The sequence below is a fragment of the Lactuca serriola genome, chromosome 4 (assembly GCF_051521515.1).
Source record: "Lactuca serriola cultivar US96UC23 chromosome 4, Lser_US96UC23_V15, whole genome shotgun sequence".
NCBI classification, from domain to species: Eukaryota; Viridiplantae; Streptophyta; class Magnoliopsida; order Asterales; family Asteraceae; genus Lactuca; species Lactuca serriola.
The window spans coordinates 48,642,798-48,664,959 of NC_136411.1; the positions used below are offsets into that span (position 1 = coordinate 48,642,798).

At 35.1% G+C, this 22,162-nt stretch overlaps 4 protein-coding genes and 1 long non-coding RNA gene across 6 annotated transcripts; 4 read left to right on the forward strand and 1 right to left on the reverse strand.

Annotated features, from left to right (window-relative positions):
- Positions 1-3,774: 3,774 nt before the first annotated feature.
- Positions 3,775-4,490, forward strand: LOC145098338 (carotenoid 9,10(9',10')-cleavage dioxygenase 1-like; the record flags this gene model as incomplete). The annotated part of the gene is given in 5 exon segments (XM_079035977.1): positions 3,775-3,856; positions 3,929-4,048; positions 4,122-4,221; positions 4,309-4,326; positions 4,328-4,490. Coding segments are annotated over 5 exon segments (483 nt in total), but the record flags the coding sequence as incomplete, so codon positions are not given.
- Positions 4,491-5,002: 512 nt separating this feature from the next.
- On the forward strand, positions 5,003-6,701 carry LOC145101524 (uncharacterized). Its single transcript, XR_013705695.1, has 2 exons — positions 5,003-5,484; positions 5,557-6,701. It is a non-coding gene; the product is annotated as an uncharacterized LOC145101524 (long non-coding RNA).
- A 1,387-nt stretch (positions 6,702-8,088) lies between these two features.
- LOC145101522 (nuclear transcription factor Y subunit A-1-like) lies at positions 8,089-10,283 on the forward strand. The gene is made up of 7 exons (XM_079038730.1): positions 8,089-8,287; positions 8,571-8,777; positions 8,846-8,931; positions 9,022-9,084; positions 9,176-9,325; positions 9,403-9,750; positions 9,952-10,283. The coding sequence occupies exons 2-6, from the start codon at positions 8,582-8,584 to the stop codon at positions 9,742-9,744; spliced, it is 837 nt and encodes a 278-aa protein (XP_078894856.1). The 5' UTR covers positions 8,089-8,287; positions 8,571-8,581; the 3' UTR covers positions 9,745-9,750; positions 9,952-10,283.
- Positions 10,284-11,965: 1,682 nt separating this feature from the next.
- TERT (telomerase reverse transcriptase) lies at positions 11,966-16,730 on the forward strand. 2 transcript variants are annotated; one of them, XM_079038731.1, is made up of 11 exons: positions 11,966-12,374; positions 12,648-12,755; positions 12,877-12,942; positions 13,102-13,261; positions 13,354-13,664; positions 13,749-13,875; positions 13,982-14,117; positions 14,199-15,273; positions 15,350-15,840; positions 15,917-16,189; positions 16,278-16,730. In XM_079038731.1, exons 1-11 carry the CDS (start codon positions 12,051-12,053, stop codon positions 16,555-16,557), a joined length of 3,351 nt encoding a protein of 1,116 aa, XP_078894857.1. In that variant the 5' UTR covers positions 11,966-12,050; the 3' UTR covers positions 16,558-16,730. The 2 variants fall into 2 exon arrangements, with proteins under 2 accessions (XP_078894857.1, XP_078894858.1); XM_079038732.1 differs by having other exon boundaries at positions 12,648-12,725.
- Positions 16,731-16,811: 81 nt separating this feature from the next.
- LOC145101526 (uncharacterized) lies at positions 16,812-17,692 on the reverse strand. Its single transcript, XM_079038733.1, has 3 exons — positions 17,505-17,692; positions 17,125-17,352; positions 16,812-17,038 (listed from the first exon to the last, which is right to left on the reverse strand). Exons 1-3 carry the CDS (start codon positions 17,562-17,564, stop codon positions 16,874-16,876), a joined length of 453 nt encoding a protein of 150 aa, XP_078894859.1. The 5' UTR covers positions 17,565-17,692; the 3' UTR covers positions 16,812-16,873.
- Positions 17,693-22,162: the final 4,470 nt, after the last annotated feature.

The following is a 22,162-nucleotide window of genomic DNA, read 5'->3' on the forward strand; positions in this document are numbered from 1 at the left end:
GCCTTATTTCTCATTCCTTGTTTGGTTGTGGGCTCAGGGTAAAATTATTCATTTGACAGTCTATGTGATCCCATTTTGTGTATAATTTGCATGCATAAGGCAACCAACAGTGTTGGTAGAAGTTCCTAGCATCACAGAATCAAGTTAGTTGGAGGATTCATTTTTATGTTTTATGGCATTTAGAGTATTACTGTCCGAATGATGATTGCTTTGTGCTTTGTGGGACCTATATTGATGTGAGCTAACTATTAAATAAATATGTTAAGTTACATGCTACAAAGGTTAAATAATTCTAGAATGATTGATTTTGCCCTATTGCATAGCTCTCGTTTGAGTCTAACGTTGTAGGGTTGGTTCTTTTATTCAAAAGATTATATAAGTTTGGTTGCATGTAATTGTATTCATGAGGTAGTTAACTGATATTAGTAGAGGTTATCCAGCAGTTAATGGAAAGGTGAGGTACGAATCCTGGGAGAGTTTAGGAAGTGCCCTAAAGGAATTAATGCGCTGTTTAGCAGTGTATATTTGTTAAGAGCGGGTATATGTGATTGGATCGGACGCTAGTAGTCATGAGTAGTTACTTAGAGGATCCAGAACGATTCCTGAGGAAAGTAGATATATATATATATATATATATATATATATATGTGTGTGTGTGTGTGTGTGTGTGTGTGTGGAAGGTAGTATTAGGCCCGTACTACTGAAATCACATGATCTGTACTCGAATCGAAGAGGATTTCAGGGATTCTAAGGAGCTGATTGAAGGTAGATTATATGGTTTGGCACCAAGATCCACTGCAGTGTGTTTCCGTGCTTATCGGTTATGGTTGTTCAGATTGAGGATGGGTTTGGTGAATTGTTGGGGCCTTAGCGGTCATGTCAGCCTGGGTTTTGAATGGTGCAGACCTAGGTGAGTTAGTTGATTTTGAGGTCTCGACGTCCTTGCTCGAGGTAGTGCTAATTGAGTCGTGGGACTCAAGAAGGAAGCGATTGTGATGATCAGATCGAGGATTGCTGTCGGATGCTGGGTGATTGGGAGATGGATTGGGATGTCACTATCTCCGACGGGGGTTATGCACTTCCATCTTTCTGCATTCGAAGGAAAGATAGAGCAGACATGTGATTTTCAAAGTTGGGAGGTAGACCCAACATAAGGCTAGATAGTTGCGGTTTTGGCAAAAAGTATGGCAGTGTATGAATGCACAAGAGGATTGTTGTGGTAGGTTTGCCTTGGGATGAGATCAAGGGTCTGCTTCCTTGAATATGGTTAGGCCGGGTGCTAGTTGATTGTTTCAAGTGACCGGGGAAGTAAATCGAGAATGACAACTTTTGTTGTCTCTAATGTATCCCGACTATGAGAATGATGCCTCTTATATTTATGAATGATTCTTGTGATGAATTGATGGTTGGGGATTTATAGACGAGGTGTGTGGTAGTCCATTTGTTTCTAAATAACAAATCGGGGCTATGAATGGACTGTCAAAATTATTGCTTGTGCATCTGCATCAGATTCTTGAGGTTAGAGGCGGTTATGATTGGGAAGTTTTCGAGGTCTCCATCTGAGATTCGGAATCTCTTTGAGTTTGCTTGGTGTTTATCTGGAAGACCGTAGTATGTTGTGTTATACATTCCAAGAGTCAGGGATGGTATGTACTTAGTTGATTCGATTCAATATATGGTTTGTTTGCAACGTCATTTGGTGATAGTCAAACCCTAAGTGAGTGAGAACTAGATATTCTGCTTGGAGGTTCATATATATGTTCGAGTTTATGATTTTAGAAGAATGGGTCATAGGGATCTGCGGTCCGGGTATATGAGACTTTGGTTCAAGATATGGTCAATATTAGGGCGCATAACAAGTTGCTATTAGATATATGTGCTCAGAAATGCATGAGTTGTCTTCACAACAAGAAGTTGTTGGACAAGGTGTAACTTCCCAAAAATTGCTATGTGAAAATTTCATTTTAAAACCAACAGAAACATCATTCACTCATTGCAAATCCATCAAAATGTAATAATGTATAAAATAGTTATCAGAGTAAAAATCATGTCATAAAATGCGGAATGTTGGTGGATGCGGTGCGATCATGTCAGACCTTTCCATTTTAAACTAGAAGTACATGAAACCATAAACATAAAACTGTAAGCACAAATGTTAGTGAGTTCCCCCAAAATACCCCATACCAAAAATACATAAAATCTCGAAACTAAATTGGGTGTATTTCACCCCTTCGGTATCTTTCAACTGTACTGAGTCTATTTCACCCGCTTCAGTATCTTTCAACCGGTACTAGGGATCTTTCAACCAGTATTGGGTCTATTTTACCCATATAGCTAAGCATACAATCATATCAACAAGAGTCACAAAGACAACAAGCACAAACAAGCATATCAACAAGTGTCACAAAGAGAACTATCATCCTATATACATAATTCAGTGGGCCGACACCCACAAGTATAGTGAAGAGACTCACCTAACAAATAATGATTAACTGCTACTGCTCCTACTGCTATGAGTGCAGGTGCTACAACCCACATGTATAGCCATACAAACTACAACCTTAGTTTCTCTTCCAAAACTAGGGGTTTGACCAAAAGTCAACGCAAGTTAAATGTCAAAGTCAATGGTCAAGGTTGACTCTCCACGTCGTGGCCATCCTTGGCCACGTCGTGGCCCTCCAATGACAAAATAGACGTGTTTTCCCCAGTCGCCACGATGTGGCAACTTAGGCCACGCCGTGGGCACTGGGTTCCAAGTATCTTAATGGGTTAAGTCGAATCCTCCAATCCTAAAGGTTCCAAGGTCCAAATCTAATCATTATTATTGTCTAAATTGATAAAGTTTCCAACTTTTTCCCTTAAGACTCACCAAGAGGTCTAGATCTCAAGTCTTAGGTCCATAAAGCACAACCATGGCATGAGCTGAATCAAGAATCACTTAATCCCTTAAGTCTCAAGCCCATTTGCTCTGGAAGAGCTTATAACACTAAAACCAACCTAAAGATTGGTGCTTTTTAAACATGCATGTCCAATGCATGTCTTGGACTTAACTTAGGTCAAATTTGGGGTTTATGACCAAAATCTTATGCATGGCTTAAACAACCCACCAAACTCTAAATCCAAATCATGAACTAATCCAAATGATCTAGAAATCCATAAAGTTGCAACCTTTATGAAATCTCACCATCCTATCTAACAAGACCAATAAGAAATTGAGACAAAATACAAGATCTAGCACTCTATCATAAAAGAGGCGGAGCCTTGAGCACTTACAAGGGTCCAAAATAGAGCTAGGAAGGGAGATGGAGGCTTTCTTGTTGATCATTGGCTAAATCCTTCTTGCTTCTTCCTTCAAAACTCTCAAAAGCACTCAAGAAAGCTTCAACAACAGAGGAAAAGGAATTTGGGTTTCTTTTGAGTTAAAGATGATGGTGGAGGTTGAGGGTAAGCAAACCCTAGTCTCCTAATTCTTTTAAATAAGGTGCAAAACCTGGATAATTAGGGTTTAAGATGTCAGCCACGATCACGCCGTGGCCTTCCTTGCCACGTTGTGGCGAGTCAAAAAGACCCGCAACCAAAAAATGTATCGCCATGTCGTGGCCATCATTCCCGTGACGTGGCGACTCCTTAAAGTCAAATCTTAAATTAAAATAAAACATACCTTAAGACCGGATGTTACACAAGGAACTCGTTGTATACACACTTGACTTCGCGGTAAGAAGTTGTTGGACAAGGAACACATGGTGATGATTTCACATTTGATTGAAAACTCAATTTGGAATCCTTCCAAGTTATGAAAAGAACGAGCTCCAAATTAAATGGTTTGAGCTTCCAAATTGCTTCATTTTCACAATGGTACGTTTCCCTATTCTACCCTTTCTTGAAGAATCTCTTTCCCTTTTTACCCCTCTCTCTCCCTCTTTACCAACCAATGCATGGGAGGAAGGAGACGAAGTTGTTTTAATCACATGCCGCCTTCAGAATCCAAATTTGGATATGGTTGGAGGAGGTGTTAAGGAAATGCTTGATAATTTCGCTTATGAACTATAAGTTTCTACCAACCAACCTTTAGGGGCGTAATAGTAATTTTTATCATGATTAAAATAATTTTTATTTGTCAAATGAGATGAGATTCAACATGGAAACCGGTATTGCTTCTCGAAAAAAGTTATCCGAGTCAGCAGCTGACTTTTCTAGAGTCAACAAGTGTTACACTGGTAGGTCGGTCACTAACTTATTATTATTTTACATTTTTAATGATTTTAGTCACTATTCGAAGTAAAATGACTTTTTTACCCTTTACTCCAGGAAACAACGATATGTGTACTGAAGATAGCATTAAAAAGGTTACATGAATTGTGAAATTTGATTTACATGAAGAGCCTGAAACCGGAAAAACAAAGCTTGAAATTGGAGGAAATGTTTTGGGAATTTACGATCTTGGCCCTGGTAGATATGGTTCAGAAACAGTTGTTCCATTGCCCCCATAGAGTTCCATATGGTTTCCATGCTTTCTTTGTGATAGAGGTTAGTTAGTGTAGGACTAGATTTCTCGGTATTTTTCCTGTTGACCCTTTTTAAAATGGATGATTTCTTAATATATACTTATACCTTTTTGTTTTGTGCTTTTTAATCAAGAGCAAATTCAGGAAGAAACTAATTTGTGAGTGTTTTAGAGTAAAAAATAACTATACATACATGATGGTATGAGAAGTTTCTCTTGACATTTATATGTTATATATGGTTTCGTAGTATCTTAATATGATTCCAATGTACACATACATATTCATACTCTATAAGTGATATATACAATTTAATACAATGGTATTATCAGATATGTCTATTTGTTTCTTTTTTGAATTTGTAATGTTTGTTTCTTATACGAATTATAGGGGTAAAACACCATTGTTAAATCTACTTGATAAAAATTAAACATTATGATTAATCTATAAAAAATGTAAAGACGAACTAAATATAATAACTCAAAAGGTGAGTGGTCTATCCGTAAGAAGACCCACTGTTGCCCTTTAACTCCATCCCTTCTTCCAATCACCGACGACTCTTCCCTTTCTAGTTTCAAATTCCCATTCTTCCTTAAATCACTCATCGACGGAAAAACTCCATTCGCCATTGTAATTAGAAGTAAAGACTAAAAACGGAAACTCACCATCACAACCTATTTAGAAGTAAAGATCATAAATTGAAACCGATAAGGTTCGAACCACCAGTTCCACCCTCTTCGTCGCTGTGAATTTGATATTGTTCGATTTTAGTGTAGAGATAAACATCCAAATATGATATGGTTCGATTTCGATTTTGCATCTTATTTTCAATTGCTTAACATAGATTTTGAGTTCCCTTTAATGTGGTTCCCGATTTGTTTAATATGAGTTCAACTAGGTTTAACCTGGTGAAGATATGGATGTGTAATGGTTCATCGATTTGTTTTTTAGGAATGTTGGTTTTGTTAGACTACTGAACAAGGTATGATATGCTTGTCTATGTTAGTTTTTCTGAACTACTTTTGGTGTATAAATAAGAAACTAAAAATGACAGTGATGAGTGGTGATTGAAGAGGGTGGGAAGGGAAGAGGTATTGATGGTGTTTGATTTGATAAGGGGTGCCATGGGAGAAAAGGTGGTGGTCGGAGGCTTTGGGATATCATGATACAGAAAGCGATGAAGGTGGACGGATGGACTAAAATGGAAAATGAAAAAAAATACAGGGACCATCTATGTAATTTTGTTTTGCTTAAAACGCTACACGCTTCCTGAACCCTCGAGCACAACTAAACCCTAGAGATTCCGTCGCCGAAACCGGTTCTTCCTGTCGCAGACTCCATAACAGAGCACCGAAGGCTCATGTAGCCTTGCGAGTCTGTTCAGGACATTGATTCCTGGATGCGGTAATATCCAGTTATCTGTGTATGAATCTCTATTTATACAAAGCTCGGAATGGAATCGATATTTTTTTGATAAATTCTGATAACATTCTTCACTTTCTTACCTCTCCATAATCTTCGATCGATTTGAAATGTTTTCATTACTTGTCTTTGTGGGGATTCTTCTGTGCGTTGTCGAACAGAACATGTAGCTGTTTGAAAAAGAAAATTAAGATTATTGCATCGGAGTTAACTCAGGGGCATCAATTCTCTGTTTTGAATTAAAATAAACATTTTGTTTTTGGTATTCAAAATAAAATCCATGATTGAGATTATTTTGTGTTGAGAAGGTGTTTTGTTTTCTTTCACAGGCATCTTTTTGCTGCAATTTATATGCTTCGGTTTAGCATAACAAGAGCATATGCATACTTTCCTTTTTATATTTGCTTCCATTTTGTTGACCTAATCATGTAATTATTTCAACATCCCCATGATGAAATATTTAGTAATCTGAATGTGTACATGTTATTGGAAATGTGGTGCTCCCTTCTGCTTCCTATAAGCATAAGGTAGAGGAATCACAATTTCACAACTACATGTCAGGCTGATAATAGGCATTCTGAGGGATATACATATATCTATCATATCTTATGGTATTCTGCCTTTTATTGTATTTAAAATCAGGATTCTTATAATTGTAGTTATTTATCTATTCATTGTTGTTGCAACCTTTTCCTAGATTCTAGGCTATGGTAATGTAAGTGATTTGCTAAAAAAGCATATCATTTTTGTGTATATGACAAAAAATGTTGTGTTGAATCAACTTCGTTTCTGTATTTTCTCTTTAGGGATCTGTTGAACTATTTGTGTTCATTCCCTATATCACTAAGCAAAAACAAACAAACAAACAAGGTTGAAGTTGATGAAAATATAAAATCAACACATAATATTCATTTAATGGATGGTAGTTATTTCGGGAGCTATGATAAACATGATCTAGCTCAGTTAGATAGTTTTGATTGTTCTAATCATCTGATCATGTAAAAAAGATTGTCTTAAAAGTTACTAAATAAAGTTTATTAACGATTACATATATTAATTGAATATGTAGTTAACAATTTGCTTGGATATAATTGGCGGTATCGGGTGACATTCTTCAATCTTCATCGCCAACTCTTTCTTTTGTTAATAATTTCATGTTGTTTGAGAAAATAAAGTGATTTTTACGACAGTAATATCCAAAACCAAATCCATGGTTAGATTATAAATACTCAAAAGTTTATATTTATTTTGCGAACACATAAGGTGTTATTAGTGATTGTCTGTTGATTAAACATAAAATATGTTGCCCAAATAAATGAATGAAGATTAGTTTTTGTTAGAAAAAAAAGTATCACACTTTTGCAAGAGTGGATTTTAACGAAACAGATGGTCATTTTATAATAAAAAACAAAATATATGATTGTCTTGGTATAATACTATTATTTTTCAATTTTTTAATTTTAAATAACGGCGGATTGTTTCAAAGTAAAGAATCTTATAAATCCCGAACACTATTTTAAATGTTTCTTTAAAGTCATCAGCCACCTTAATGTGGCATTTGGTAATTTTAGTGAATATTTTTTCCTTTTCTTTTCTATTTTTAGCATACTATAAAAATAAAAAATAATACAACTTTTAAAAACAGGTGAATCTATAGATGCCAAATGGCAGGAAACGGGCCACAAGAGGGGTATGTGGAGGAAACGTGGTCGTTTTATCTAGAATCAAGCTAGCCAACAACACTACCGTTCTGTCCGTCGAGTTGACTACGTCAAACTTACTCGTCATGACTCATAGTGACTTACGACGCCTGCCTTTCTTTTTTATTACCCTATTTAATTTATTATTTTATGTGGTCCACATTTAATTATCAAACTAAATTACTAAAAAGATAACTTAAGGTTAAAATAAGAATCTTATTAAAAGTAAAAGTGTAAAACACAATTTTTATAAGATGGATGACCATTTTTATAGTTTACTGTAAATAAAATTTTGACCAAACCCTCGAAATTAATTACAGTTTCATGAGTTACCGACGGCAGACAGCAAGCGAAGGGAATTTATATTTCTCCTTAACAGCGACACAGAAAGCAGAAAGCGACGTCGGCGTGAACTCTAAGTAAAATTATTTTATTAAACACAACAAAAATCCTAAATATAAAAGTATGAGTAGTATCAATTTTATAATGAATAATTACAAACAGCACACACCATTTCTTTGTCAAATGCGTCTCTTCAATTTATAATATTGTTATACTTGTTTAATTTATTTGTCATCGATCATATTCGAATGGGTTGAACTCAGTTTCAGTATCATCTTCAAGATTCCCAATTTTCTCCTTACCTCCGACAACATCAAAAAGGTTAGTCAGTTCAATTCTATCCTTTTTCAATTCAATTAGGGCTTCCTGTTTTCAATTGATTGGATATTAGGTATTACATCAAACTCCATGCACGCTCATGGAGTTCGGAATAATGATAATAATTAGGGATATTTTCCTTTTTAATCGGAATTGATGTCTATACGCTCAGTGATTGATTATTACGAACTAGATTTACCAAATTTAATGATTTTATTAGTTGAGATTAACCATTTTGATTACATATAACAGTTTTTACTTTCCTGATGAGTTCTGTTTTTCTAAGGATTCGAGAATATGCCCACAAAACGTCAAGAAGAAGGTCAACAAGCACACAACATCTCTCCATCAACAGCGTATTCACAACCTTGGTGGCATGGGATTGGAAATGGCGTGATGTCTTCTTTTGGTGAAACAAATGGTGTTATCAAGTTCGGAGATAAATTACAAACCACTAGTGATGATGTTGTTGAAGATACAGATTCCCCCAGTGGTATTTATGGTGAATTTTATTTAGTTAATTCATATATTTAAGAGTGTGTTTCTTTACAATTGACATAGGAATCAACATTTCTGGATTGAACATCAACAATTGCCAAGAACAGGAACAAGTCAAACAAGTTGAAACGAGTTCACTAATGGAAATTGTAATCGCTTTTTTTGTACATATATGTATGTTTATATTGGTAATTACTAACTAGAGATATAACTTTCTGATATATAAAACGATTTTGCAGGTGTTGACATCTAATTTGTATCAGGATCCACATTATGCAGGAATGATGAATTATGGAACACAGGTGAGAATGTGACAGATACACACATGACACACCATTAATGCAAGAATGATGAGTTTTATACTTAGTTTTTTTAATCATTTTCTTGATCCAGACACATCCAAATTTACATAGAATGCCATTACCCCTTCAAATGGAAGAGGAGCCTGTTTATGTAAATGCAAAACAATACCATGGGATTCTAAGGAGAAGACAATCAAGGGCAAAAGCAGAAATGGAAAAAAAAGTGATTAAATCCAAAAAGGTAGGATTAATAAATGCATACATGTTAAATAAATTTCCATTGTTAGTTAGTTATATTATTGGCATCCGATTTTTTAGCCTTATCTTCATGAATCGCGACACCAACATGCTATGAGAAGGGCTCGGGGTTGTGGGGGCCGCTTTCTGAATACAAAAAAGCTCAGTGATGACATGGACACAAATTCTGTACAACAAAAGGAGCCAAAATCAGGTGTATCTAATTTCCATGGAAGCTCTTCAATCTTTGAAGATATGCTTAAAAGAAACTCTTCCTCAAATGACAACAATGATGATCATCATGGTTTGTCATCAACATTCAACTTCCATTTGATGGGTAGGGAAGAGGCAGTGCATTACTTCAAAAAGGAGAAGGGTAATTTGGTAAATCAAATCCCAAAAAGAGACCCCTATTACAAATGAGAAAAGGTCTGTATCTGTTGAGTAAAGTATCTTTTCAATTACTTTTTGTCCATTTGGCCTATTTTATGGTAAAAACTAACAGCTTGGACATAATTACCCCACACCAAATATGGTGTAAGTTATTTAAAAAAAAAATCTGGAAAATGGGTAAATAAGTAATATTTATATTAGAATTGGTAAAACTGGTTTTGTTTTGATATTTTGCAGGGGTGAAGTAGATGTTGTTTTCCCTGTGTGTGAGTGTTAACTGGCAATTCATTCTTGGCTTTGGTTACTTACTTGAAGGGTTATTAATGGTGAAGCGTTGATAATCTTTTGTGCAATATGGAGTTGTACTATGTACGAAGAAGTTGTACATTTTGGAATCTCAAAACAATGTTTTTTTTTTTTTTTTTTAAATACTTGAAAGGTATGGTTTGCGGATGACTTCATACACTAGCTGCTCAGCATGTTTGGAACTGGTGATTTTCATTTATTTTTGAACTGTAATCGTGGACTTGCACTCAAGAAGCTCATAAATTCGTATGATTTCCCTACAAGGATTCCAATGTTCAGACTTAAATGTCATTGCATTATAGTCATTAAGATCATATAACATATATCTTCATTTTTTTTACAATAGAGACAAATGTGAAAAGATAATAATGCCATTATCAGAGTTATAAATGAAGAAAAAAAGAGAATTAAAACTTTTGATTGAGAAGTACCATAAGACCCGAGGGTGTATGGAAACAATCTTTCATTTTTTTGTCTTACATACGAGCCTTTCCATCATTTTTTTCCCTTACCAAAACATAGGATGTGTACTTTCATTTTATGTTTCTTTAAAATAAAAATAATTGATTTTTAAGATTTATAATCTTTTTAAAATGAGTAATAAACATAAAAATTGATTAAAATTAAAACACCACATCATTAATTAAAATAAAAAGTAGGTAAAAAAACTAAGATTAAAATAACTAGAAAAAACTACATTAAAAAAACAAACCAATTTCATAATCTTCTCTTTCTTTTTTAAAACTAGCTCGGTGTGTCCTGAAAGATGAATAGTGTTCTCTATCAAGAATTGTTTGAATATATATATATATATATATATATATATATATATATATATATATATATATATATATATATATATATAGTTTTCGAGTTTATAGTCGTTACCTAACAAAAAAAAATTACATTTCTATCGTTTTTTAACGGCTACAAAAAAATGGCATCAACGAATCAAAGCAGGAAACCCTCCCTTACTCCTATCCTGCACACCCATTCCTACACCCTCGGTGTTGTGTTCCAAGGTGCGGGATCCGTTCTTGCTTTTGCTTCCGGCTGCACTTCTTTCGGCATACTACTACTACTACTACTAATAATAATAATACCGTAAAAATAAAGAGTTTTCGGAACCAAATTCATAAACTCTAGGGAACAATACATTTTTTTAAAATTTACTCTTAAAGTAATCATATTTTATCATTTAGCTTGTGTGTGTTGGAGAATATTTAACTTGAGAAAATAAGACAAATTTAGCCTAATTTTATAATTATTTCAAAAAAGTTAAAAAAAAACTCACATAGCTACTAAAACTGAATTGACACGTAATTGTTGAAACTAGGGTTGGTACAATATGAAATGGCAATATGGAAATTACGTATGATGAATCAATCTCAAATAAATAAAGAATCAATGAAATATTTCTGTTTTCATATAATCATTATATCCGATTAGATTAGGTCAAAATTAAAAATACCTATCAAATATTTCAATACCCAACATTAATGGGCTCATAAATCCATAGCTTAATGACTTCTCAATATCCAACATTAATGGACTACAATTTGGTCATAAACTTATGGCTTATTGACTGCAATTTCGTTATACTATTTAAGATTTATAAAAAATTATTCATACTTCAAATAAATAAGAATTGACATATCATATGAAATTGAGGAGCAGAAATGGTAGGTAACCAAATGCCATTTACGATTTTCTAATGCCAAAATGTGCCAAAATTCAAATTTCTTTATTTATTCGTTTGATGAATTCGCAGATATAACCGTAAACTCGTAGTCCGAATAACAAAAAGTTTAAATGAAGTATTAATCTATTTCTCTTTATATTGTTTATAAAATTAATAACGGTTATTTGTCGTGCTTATTACACACGACAAATATTTACAGGAGCCGATTTTCATTTGTTGGTCTTTCTTTGAGTTCCAATTTAAAAAACAAACAGTAACTTTTTAGTCGACCAACCCCTGACCTTCTCTCTCCCTGCATTCCAGTATTTCTAGTCTCGATGATGGTTTAATGGTCGGACGAACGGATCAAATGACGAAAAAGCCGAGAGTACCGGGGGTGCTATGGAAATTGTTCCAAAACCGTGCCCACACACTCGCCGAAACCATACTCTCCTTCATACCTCCATCGTCGTCGGCGACGGTTCAATGCCGTTGCAAGGATAGTCGCCATTGCCTCCGTTGCTGTTGCGACGGTGACCGTATGTCGTTTCTGATCAGGGAAGACGACCCATCCGACTACTCGAAGCTCCTCAATCAATGCTTTGTAGTCGTCTCGGACAATGCGCCCTCTCTTCCTCCTTTCGATCCTCATTCTCGTTGGTCCCAACTTCAGGTCTCTCTCTCTCTCTCTTATGCACACACACTCACGCACAGTTCATGTACAGACGCAGCGAATGCAGTAGGGTTTTTTTTTTGGAAGAAAAGAGGTGCAATTTGACTTGTACGAAAATGAAAAATGGAGGAAAATCTGAGATTAAGTTTAATCCATGAAATGAAAATATATATTTCGAAAGAAAAACTTCAATTTCGTACAGGAAGTCATCACTACTCCATCTACTTCAATCAATTTGGATTTCATTACAATTGTATTGATGGCTATGTGCAGATTGTTAGAATGACCATTGAAATGATGTCATGTGAGAATGTGCTCACAAAAAATATGATATGCGCAGGCTATAACAAGGTACGCCATTGTTTGGGGCTAGCTGAACTTGTAAGCTGCACCCTTTTGTTGTCTTCATTACTTCTACTTTCTTTCTCTCTTCCAACAAAATGCGAGTTCTGCATCTACAATGCACATATACTACTGCTAATGACTTCATATCTGTTGACAGCAATTTCGCTCAAGCATCATTTTAGAAGCTCTTACATCGGCTTCATGGAGTCTACTATTACAGAGGGTATCAATATCTGATTATTTGTGAAAGGAGTAAACAAGAAATCGATTTAAAGTATAAATTGAAAAGACCGAATTGAAGATATAAGGGTTTTTCTTGTTCTCAATGTCCTTTGTCTATCTATTTATCTGGGTTAATCTTTTTACCATATACCATATGCAGATAGGAGATGGCCTCATGGTTTATCTACTGAAATATTCTTCAATATTTATCCTCATACATCGAAAGAAACACCATCAGGTAACAGGAATACCCATTAATGACATGTGCTGGAAACTCTTGAAGCAGACATCCGAATCCAAAAATCAGCAGCCTTCATTAGGTAAAACGCTTCATATGTAGCTTTTTCCCACTTTTTTTCACCTTATCTTTTATCTGTTCATCATCATCTTCTTCTTATGATTTTCTTTTTAGTCCAGAAAGTTCCAGAGAGATACCATGAAGTTGATAGTCAAGAACATTCAATGACATGTCTTGGATGTGATATCAAGAGTTCTGCAACTCCATCTACAAAGCTTCATATGAAACAATGCTCAAAGATGAGCTGTCATGGAGATTCCAATTCCATAACAGATGCTGACTGTAATGGACCCACATTCACCCAAGAAGATGAAGTTCTGACTGTGCATCAATCTAGGAAGCGGTTAAGATCATATGCTTGGCTACACAGACATAAACTTAGGAAGTTGTCATCTCAGAACATGTGTGATTCAAACTCAGAGAAGGTAATTTCTTTTCCATTATATACAATCTCATCAATGGTGTTGTTTGTCTTATTGTCTGATACTTGCATATGATCTATCTGGCAGATGAGAATCCCATGTTCTTGTTGTTCAATTTGGAGAACACTCCAGAAAGTTCCCAGAAAAGCTCAAATTAGTAAGCAATCCATGTTATATAAACTAGAACACACCTCATCGATTCTTCCAGGAAAACGTATCCTGTTCCATTTATACATTTTGGACAAAACTTTATAATCATTATTAATATGATATAAATATTAAAGGGTACCTTGATTGATTGATCTTAACAAAGTTGAAAGACATAATCAATTCCCTGAAGCCAAATGTTGCTGGAGCAAATGCACTCTTTAAAGAAATATTTGGATCAAGTAATGACTCTCATTCAACCCTATGCTTTCATAGCAATAACATTTGTGTTATTGGAACAACATGCTTGTGAGTGACATTAACAATTTAACATTAATTATAAATACATAAATTATATTCATTCTTTCACTTCTTTTTTAACTCTTACAGATATCACTCTCTTCATAAGCTTCTCAAGATTCTTATTAGAAAAGCCATTCGTTGCCCACGTCTAAAGTTATTAAAAAAACATATCTTTGATAAAAAAGATTTACATTGCTCAAAAGGGCAAGTGGTGTCTTTTATATGGGCAGCTTCTAGAAGCATTGTTCCCGAAGAACTACTAGGAGATTTGAGAATCCTCAGAAAAAATATTTCTAAGTTTATCAGATTAAGGATATACGAGAAGTTTTCTTTACATCAATGTATGCATAAACTCAAAACATCAAACTTCTCCTTTCTATCAAACAACCACTCTTTCTGCAACTCGAGCAACATTGACCACAAGTTTGGGGAAGTCAAACAAAGAATTTTAGGAAGATGGATATATTGGTTCTTTACAAGCTTCATAGTGTCATTAATACAAGCAAACTTTTATGTAACTGAAAGTGAGCATGGAAGACTAGATGTTTTCTTTTATGAGAAATCAATTTGGGAGAAATTGATGAAAAGCTCAGTGTCATCCTTAAAAGACAAGTGCTACAGTTTATTAGATGTGAACGATGTTAAAAAGATTCTAAGTAGTCGAAAATTTGGTTTCTCAAGGGTAAGATTTTGTCCAAAACCAAATGGAATAAGACCATTAGCCAATCTTAAATCATCATCAAGATTACCTAAAACCAATAAAAGCTTCAAAGCTGTAAACATTGTTCTTCGTGATTTGCATGCTGCACTAAAAGACATTCAACTCAAAACACCAGAAAAGTTGGGATCTTCGGTTTTCAGTTACAATGATGTCCACAGAAAGCTGCGTGGTTTCTTGACACGTGTCAAAAGTGGATTGGAGAGTTCGCATTGTGTTTATTATATGGTTGTTGCTGATGTCCAGAAAGCTTATGATTCAATTGATCAAGATAAGCTTCTTCATGTGATGAAAGATGTTATAACAGATGATCATCTTTTACATGAAACACACAATGTCACCATTTCAAAGAGAAACATTCAAATCTGTCAAAACATTAATTTGTCTAGACAGTTTCGATCTCATCTTCATTCTCCCTCATCTCACAGCATCCTTGTTGATATGGTATATTACTTTTTCAAATATAATTTATATATAATCTGAATTAAAAAAAAAAAATTCTATGATGTTTTGATTTCAGGGAAGAAAAAGAACAGCAAGGAAAGACGAATTACTTTCTACTTTGAGACAACATGTTAAGTACAATGTGTTGCGTATAGACAAAAGTTTTTATCTCCAAAACGTTGGTATACCTCAAGGAAGTATTTTGTCTTCGTTGTTGTGCTCGTTTTACTATGGACACATGGAAAATAGTAAACTTGTTCCATTTCTTGATAAGGTTTCTGAAGGGCATTTTGGTCAGAATTTGTTGCTTAGGTTTATTGATGACTTTATTTTCGTCTCGACATCAAAGAAACAGGCTCTTGCGTTCTTATCGAGGCTTGAAAGAGGATTCTGTGAGTATAATTGTAACATGAACAAAGAAAAATTTGGTTTAAATTTTGATGGTGAGAAAATTAGGGCAGAAGAATCGACTAGGGTTTATTTTGATGAGGATGGTAATAAGTTTTTGAAGTGGAGTGGTTTGTTTATCAACTGCAAGACTCTAGAAGTTCAGGCAGACTACACCAGGTTTTATTTTGTTTTTAAAATGTTATATAATCATATGTTATATTTTTATAAACCTTTTTTATGATGTTTTAATAAGGTACATGGATGGGAATATAAGTTCGAGTCTTACAGTTAGTTGGCTGGGGAATCCAGTTTGTGATTTGGGGGAAAAACTGTGCAACTATTTGCGACCAAAATGTCATGCGATTTTCTATGATTCAAAGATCAATTCAGCTTCTGTTGTGAGATTGAATATCTATCAATCGTTTGTGATATGCGCAATGAAGTTCCATTGCTATGTTTGTGATTTATCTAACATCTATAAGTTTGAATCGGGGTCCTATATGAACATCATCCACAACTCTTTGAGGTAATAGATGCAATATTTTTCTTTTTTATCTGATGTGTTGTGATTGATGATGGATTTTATACATGTGATGTGTTTATGATTTTGTTAGGTTTATGTATAAGCTTATGAAGAAACGGATGTATTCTTGTGTGGTGAATATGATTGATGATAGTTTAAGGCCGATTTTGAGAGTGAAAAGGAGGGAAATGGAATGGCTTGGATTAAGAGCTTATTTGGAGGTGTTGAAGCGAAAGCAAGGGAGGTATAAGGAGGTGTTATCTTTATTGGAGTTGAAGTTAAAGTCGCTTAATGTAGGAATAGTGTCACCTGCCTTGAAGTTTGCTGTTGACAAGTCAAACTCCTCAGTACTCTGGAAAATCAAGTATTGAATCCTTTAAACTTGAAAGCTTACTTTCAATCCTTTTTGTGCAATGTGTAGCTGTACCATATAGGAAAAGGGTTGTACATTTTTGAATCGCAAAACAATGTTTTGATATCTGAAAGGTATGGTATTAATGTGTAATGATACATGAATCATGATGATCATATTTTAAGCTCACAACCATTACATCTATATAACTCATGCAAGTTAAATAAGATGGATCCATAATTGAAAGAACAGACTTAATCAAAATCCTAATCATAAAGAAAAAAAACTTCCAACTTCAAAAAAGGAGAAACAAAACAAGTGATAAAAAACTTGATTTACATTCGTTTCGATGAATTGTTGCCTGTAACACAAGATTTGACCAACTCCTTCAACCCTCGCTTTTTCTTTCTCTCTGTCGTCGTCGTCTTCTTCTTCATAGCTTCTTCTTCAACAAGTCTCCTCTTCTCCCCTTCTATCTCCTCTTCCATCTGCATACACAACTAATCATCGCAAAAACTCAGATCAATATATGCTCTAAACACGTAGTACATAGCTACTTGGATAAAGCTTGATGCATGCGTATTACCTTGGCTACACGCTCTTCCACATAAAGTAGCCTCTCGATGAGTGTGCCTTTGACTCCTGTCTCCACTATCACGTCGTCAATCGGACGACAGTGCTTCTCTAAGCTCCTGGGAGAGAAATCAATGGATGATATTTGACCTTCGCTAGTCAGTGTGCCACTCGATGGTGTCGATGCACAAGAACTCTTCGGTGTTCTGTTTCCCCCTCGTATCTCTTCCAATTGCCTCACCTGTATGTCCACAATTTCAAATCAATCGCCAAATTTTTAACAATAAAATATTACCAAGTGATCATCGATCATACACGATTAATCCAGAATATGATAATTAGTTATATAAACTGGTTAATTAGATACAAAACCAGATTATACTGGAAACTCACAATGGTATCGAGACGATCAAGCCTGGAAAGCATGGGTTCTTCGACTGTACCTACCGCCATTGTTTAAAGCCTGAAACACAACTTTGTGCGAAAACTGCTCTTACTTTGTTTTTTTCCCGGGAATAAAAGCTTAAAAGACTTCAGGGTTTCCCTCTTTAATCTTTATTGATGCATTGGGAAGAATGAAGATGATTTTATATATGCGTTTCATTTATGCAACTGAAGATCGACGTGTGGCCGGAGATCGGCAGGTGGCGAACTGGGTTTGAAGCCACGTTGCATGATTACGTGTCGTAGATAAGATTGTTATCGCGGACATGCATATATGGGACTTTGTTGGGAGTATTTTCTTTGTAGGTCCCTTTAGTTTCAACCTATCGCAAAATATCAAAATATTATTTATTATCCAATATATAATTTTTTTTTGAATAGTCGGATATATTAAAAAGAAAATCTAGCAAACAATTAGAGGTATAGTAAGAACAAGTGGTGACAGCTACAATGGAATTATATCATCAATTTAACCAACTAACAGGAGATATTTGTTTCAAGGAAAGAAAGGATTACTTTGAAGTTCATATGATAAAGTGGAGTGGGATTTAGGCTCACTTGAATGGAGTTTGTGGTTGTATCACGAATCCTTGATCATATATTTGGCGAATTTAAAGGTTCAAATTGTGGAGGGTCTTCAATTTCATACTTAATTTTGGGGTGGTGATTACAATTTGTATCACATGTTATGATTTTGATCAACCTATTAAAATTAAATTTATGTTTGTGTATCATTGTTACTACACGGATTTTGATCCTTTTTTTTCATCATATGCTACGAGGGTTCGTTACGTAAAATATTGAACGATCACGTTTGTATCATAGTATATCATAAACTTTAGGGGTTTAAAAAATCATTTGCATTTGCATGCATGATTCGTGATTGGTAGACATAGGATTTAAACGACTAGCGGAGGCCGAGGGGGTCATAGATCATAACCTTCTTTGCTCTTCAAAAGTTTGTTAGAAAATTTTGTTCGTACTTAAGAAGTGTAGTTATTATTAATATTGAGATAATCTGAGTTTTATTTACTCATCAAGACAGGAGATGTCGGTATAGAATATTGAGAAAATCAACCACACGAATCCCCTTTTGAATTTTATACTTCATTGTGTATATCATTTTGTCGCGGGGGAGCTTAGTAAATTTTTATCCATTCAAGATCATTCTCATGACCATTTGAAGGCTTTATAATCATGTTTTTGATTATAAATTGGGGGAGAATTTGGTATGGCCATTCGAAATTGGATTTGTGACTTTTCAAAGTTGAAGATTTTTGATAAAGCTTGTGGTAGAATTATGAAGGTAGCTTTTACAGTGGAAGTTCTTCATCGAGCTCTGCTAAAGCTTTTACAGAGAAGTATCCTTTACAGCGGAAGTTTTTCATCGAGCTCTGCTAAGGACTTATTATATCTCCGACTTCTTGGATTTTCTCGATCAAGTGGAGTTACGAATCTTAAAGTTTGGGTTGTTACATGATATTTTTTGATGGCTTATATCATTAGCTTATTTGAAGATCATTGTGACTTGGAGGGGGAGCTCTTCAAAGACAAGAAGTGATTCAGTTTCTTTGTTCTGAAATGGGTTTTTATGGCGGGTTTGGTTTTCATGAAGATTCTTTGGGATTACATTCGAAAATGAAGTTTAAAGACATTACTTCAGTGCTTGATTTATATATCCTAGAGCCCGTGTTTTAAGACTATTGAAGAATCAAGATTCGTGGATTGCTTCATATATTCCTCGTTGCAAATCTTTTTATTTGCTAGATGCTTGTTTTGGAAGTTAAAGCGTTGTCATCCATTCCATACTTTGAGGGGGAGATTGTAGGGTTTTAAAGCACTCCATGGATGATGGCAATGGGCCCCTTTGATGAATTCTAGGTTAAAAGCCCAAGACTTGTATTTCCCCTATAAATAGTCATGTATTATTCATTATTAGGGTTAATAGAGTGAGGCAAAATGTAGCTGCCACGTGAGGTTTCTTATGTAGTGTTAGATTCTTTAGTCTATGCTAAAAGTGTAATTTATTCCTCTTGTTATGAATAAATCGAGTGATCATTCGACATAATCTTCATATTTGTGTTTGTTCTTACTTTCCGCATCTTGTTCATTAAATCTCAATTAGGGTTTTAATCCCAACATAAACCCTATTGGAATTAGGGTTTTCCGAAATTAGGGTTTTCTTAACCCTTGGTTTCGAAAATTTGGAAAGGGTTTAACCCTTTCCCTTGTCTTTCAAGTTTTGAAATTAGGGTTTCGTTAGCCCTCCAGATTTTCAAAACACGACAATGATTGAAATCATTGCCTAGCTTCCTCCCCAAGATTTGCCATTTTCGAAAATTAGGGTTTTGGTAGGGGTTCTTATTTTTTGTAATTATCTCCTTATTTGATTAACTAGATATTTATAAAATTTGATTTGTCCCTCCCATTTTTTTTTTTGAAAATTAGGGGAGTGGATTAGGTTAAATCATCTTGATTAATTTAATTGGCTAATCCCATTTTAATTAAGATAATTATTGAATAATGTGTTTTAATTTTTAAATTTAAATTAAAGATTTTAATTTTCGAAATTTAATAATTAAACATGAAATGTTTAAAATATACCTTATACTATATGTAAAGTTAAATGTTTAATATTTACTATATGTATAAGACAAGTCAGTCGAACCGCTAGTAAGCCTCATTCACGAAGTTGATATATCCCATAAGGAAACTGCCTATAAAATGGTAGTTTAATGTGTGTCCACTCTCACCCACAACTTCCCTGATCTCAGACCCACATATCCACCACATACGCTAGATAACCTGCACATTTGTGTTGAATGTACTGCCGAGCCCTGGTAGCCAAAAAAATCCATGATCCCAATCTGGTGCCCTCTCCGCAAACAATTAGTTCTCCCCCACTTGGGGTTCGAACCACCACCCGTTGACCCTCGCAGTCAATCATGGCACCAAAGCGATTGAGCCAATCCATACCCACGATCACACACACATCCCCCATGGGAGTCGGAATCAAGTCGATCAGAAAAGATACCACGAAGATTTCTAACACGCAACCCCAATAGAATGCAGAAGCGGAGATTCCATGTTTGTTGGCGATAGAGACTCGCAACAGACACTCTAGCTCTCCCACTGTGTGACATCCCCATTTTTCACGGTCAGAAAAGACCGATTTGTTTATGCTTGCTTTTAAAATCAGAGTATCATTTTAAAGAAAACAGTTGCGGAATTTGTTCCCAAAACAAAATATGATAACAACTTATCAAAACATTTCTCAAAGAGAATTTATTTTCATTTAATAATAAAACCTCGGGATGTCATGTTCCGGTACAGACATATAAGCATAAACAAAACTTACATTTAATTACACAATTGATTTATATCTCCTTTAAATCTCTCTGTGAAATATGTCTTCGTATTAATACCTGTGATACAAAGAAAACTGAGTGGGTCAGGCTTGGGAGCCTGGTGAACATATAGGGTTTTCATCCCACAATGTTATATCATATATTTATAAATATAAAACATTCAAACTTGCACAATTTCACCATATAGAGGCAACTCTTTAACCTACCCCATCGATCCTCACAATGACACGATCTAAACTCTTGCATCAAATATTTTTCCTCTTTACCTGATCCCTACTCATGGATCTAAAACTATCCTCTTCACCTGATCCATACTCACGGATCTAAAACTATCCTCTTTACCTGATCCATACTCACGGATCTAAAACTACCTGATCCATACTCACGGATCTAAAACTAACCTCCTGATCTGATCCATACTCCCGGATCACTAATTGCACCCAATCCATACTCCCGGAATAGGGACAATTAACTATGCCTTAATCCTGATCTGATCCATACTCCCGGATCTATAACTGTGCCCAATCCATACTCCCGGACTAGGGACAATTAACTTAATCTTAATCCATATCTGATCCATACTCCTGGATCTATAACTGTGCCCAATCCATACTCCCGGACTAGGGACAATTAACTTAATCTTAATCCATACTCCCGGACTAAAAGCAAGTTTATCTCTTTACCTGATCCATACTCACGGATCTAAAACTAACCTCTTAATCTGATCCCTACTCACGGATCTAAACTGACCTCTCGATCTGATCCCTACTCACGGATCTAAACCAACCTCTTGATCTGATTCCTACTCACGGATCTCATCTACCCATGTCCTACCCAACATATTTGTAGATATAAAATACATATATAGTTTAACTCGTTAAAATCTATATAGTTCATCCATTCCACCAATACCTCAAGTAAACAACAATATATAAACACATAGCACGTATTTCGTAGCAACTACTTCATACTTATGTGTTAGAAGAAAGTAACCACACACTCACACATATAAACCACAATATACTTAATACACTCAAACCATACTTGTATTATTATCGTGTTTATGAAAGGTAGTATACACTCACTTGATTAGAAGATGATCGGACAGCACTACGACTTGCAGAAGTAGTAATCCTCAGCAGATCTGGAAGATCTCCACAAAAATCGAACTTCTCGCAGACAGAGCTTCGGCTCGGGAACCGCACTTCTCGGGATCTTCGGGATCTCGGGACTTGCCTC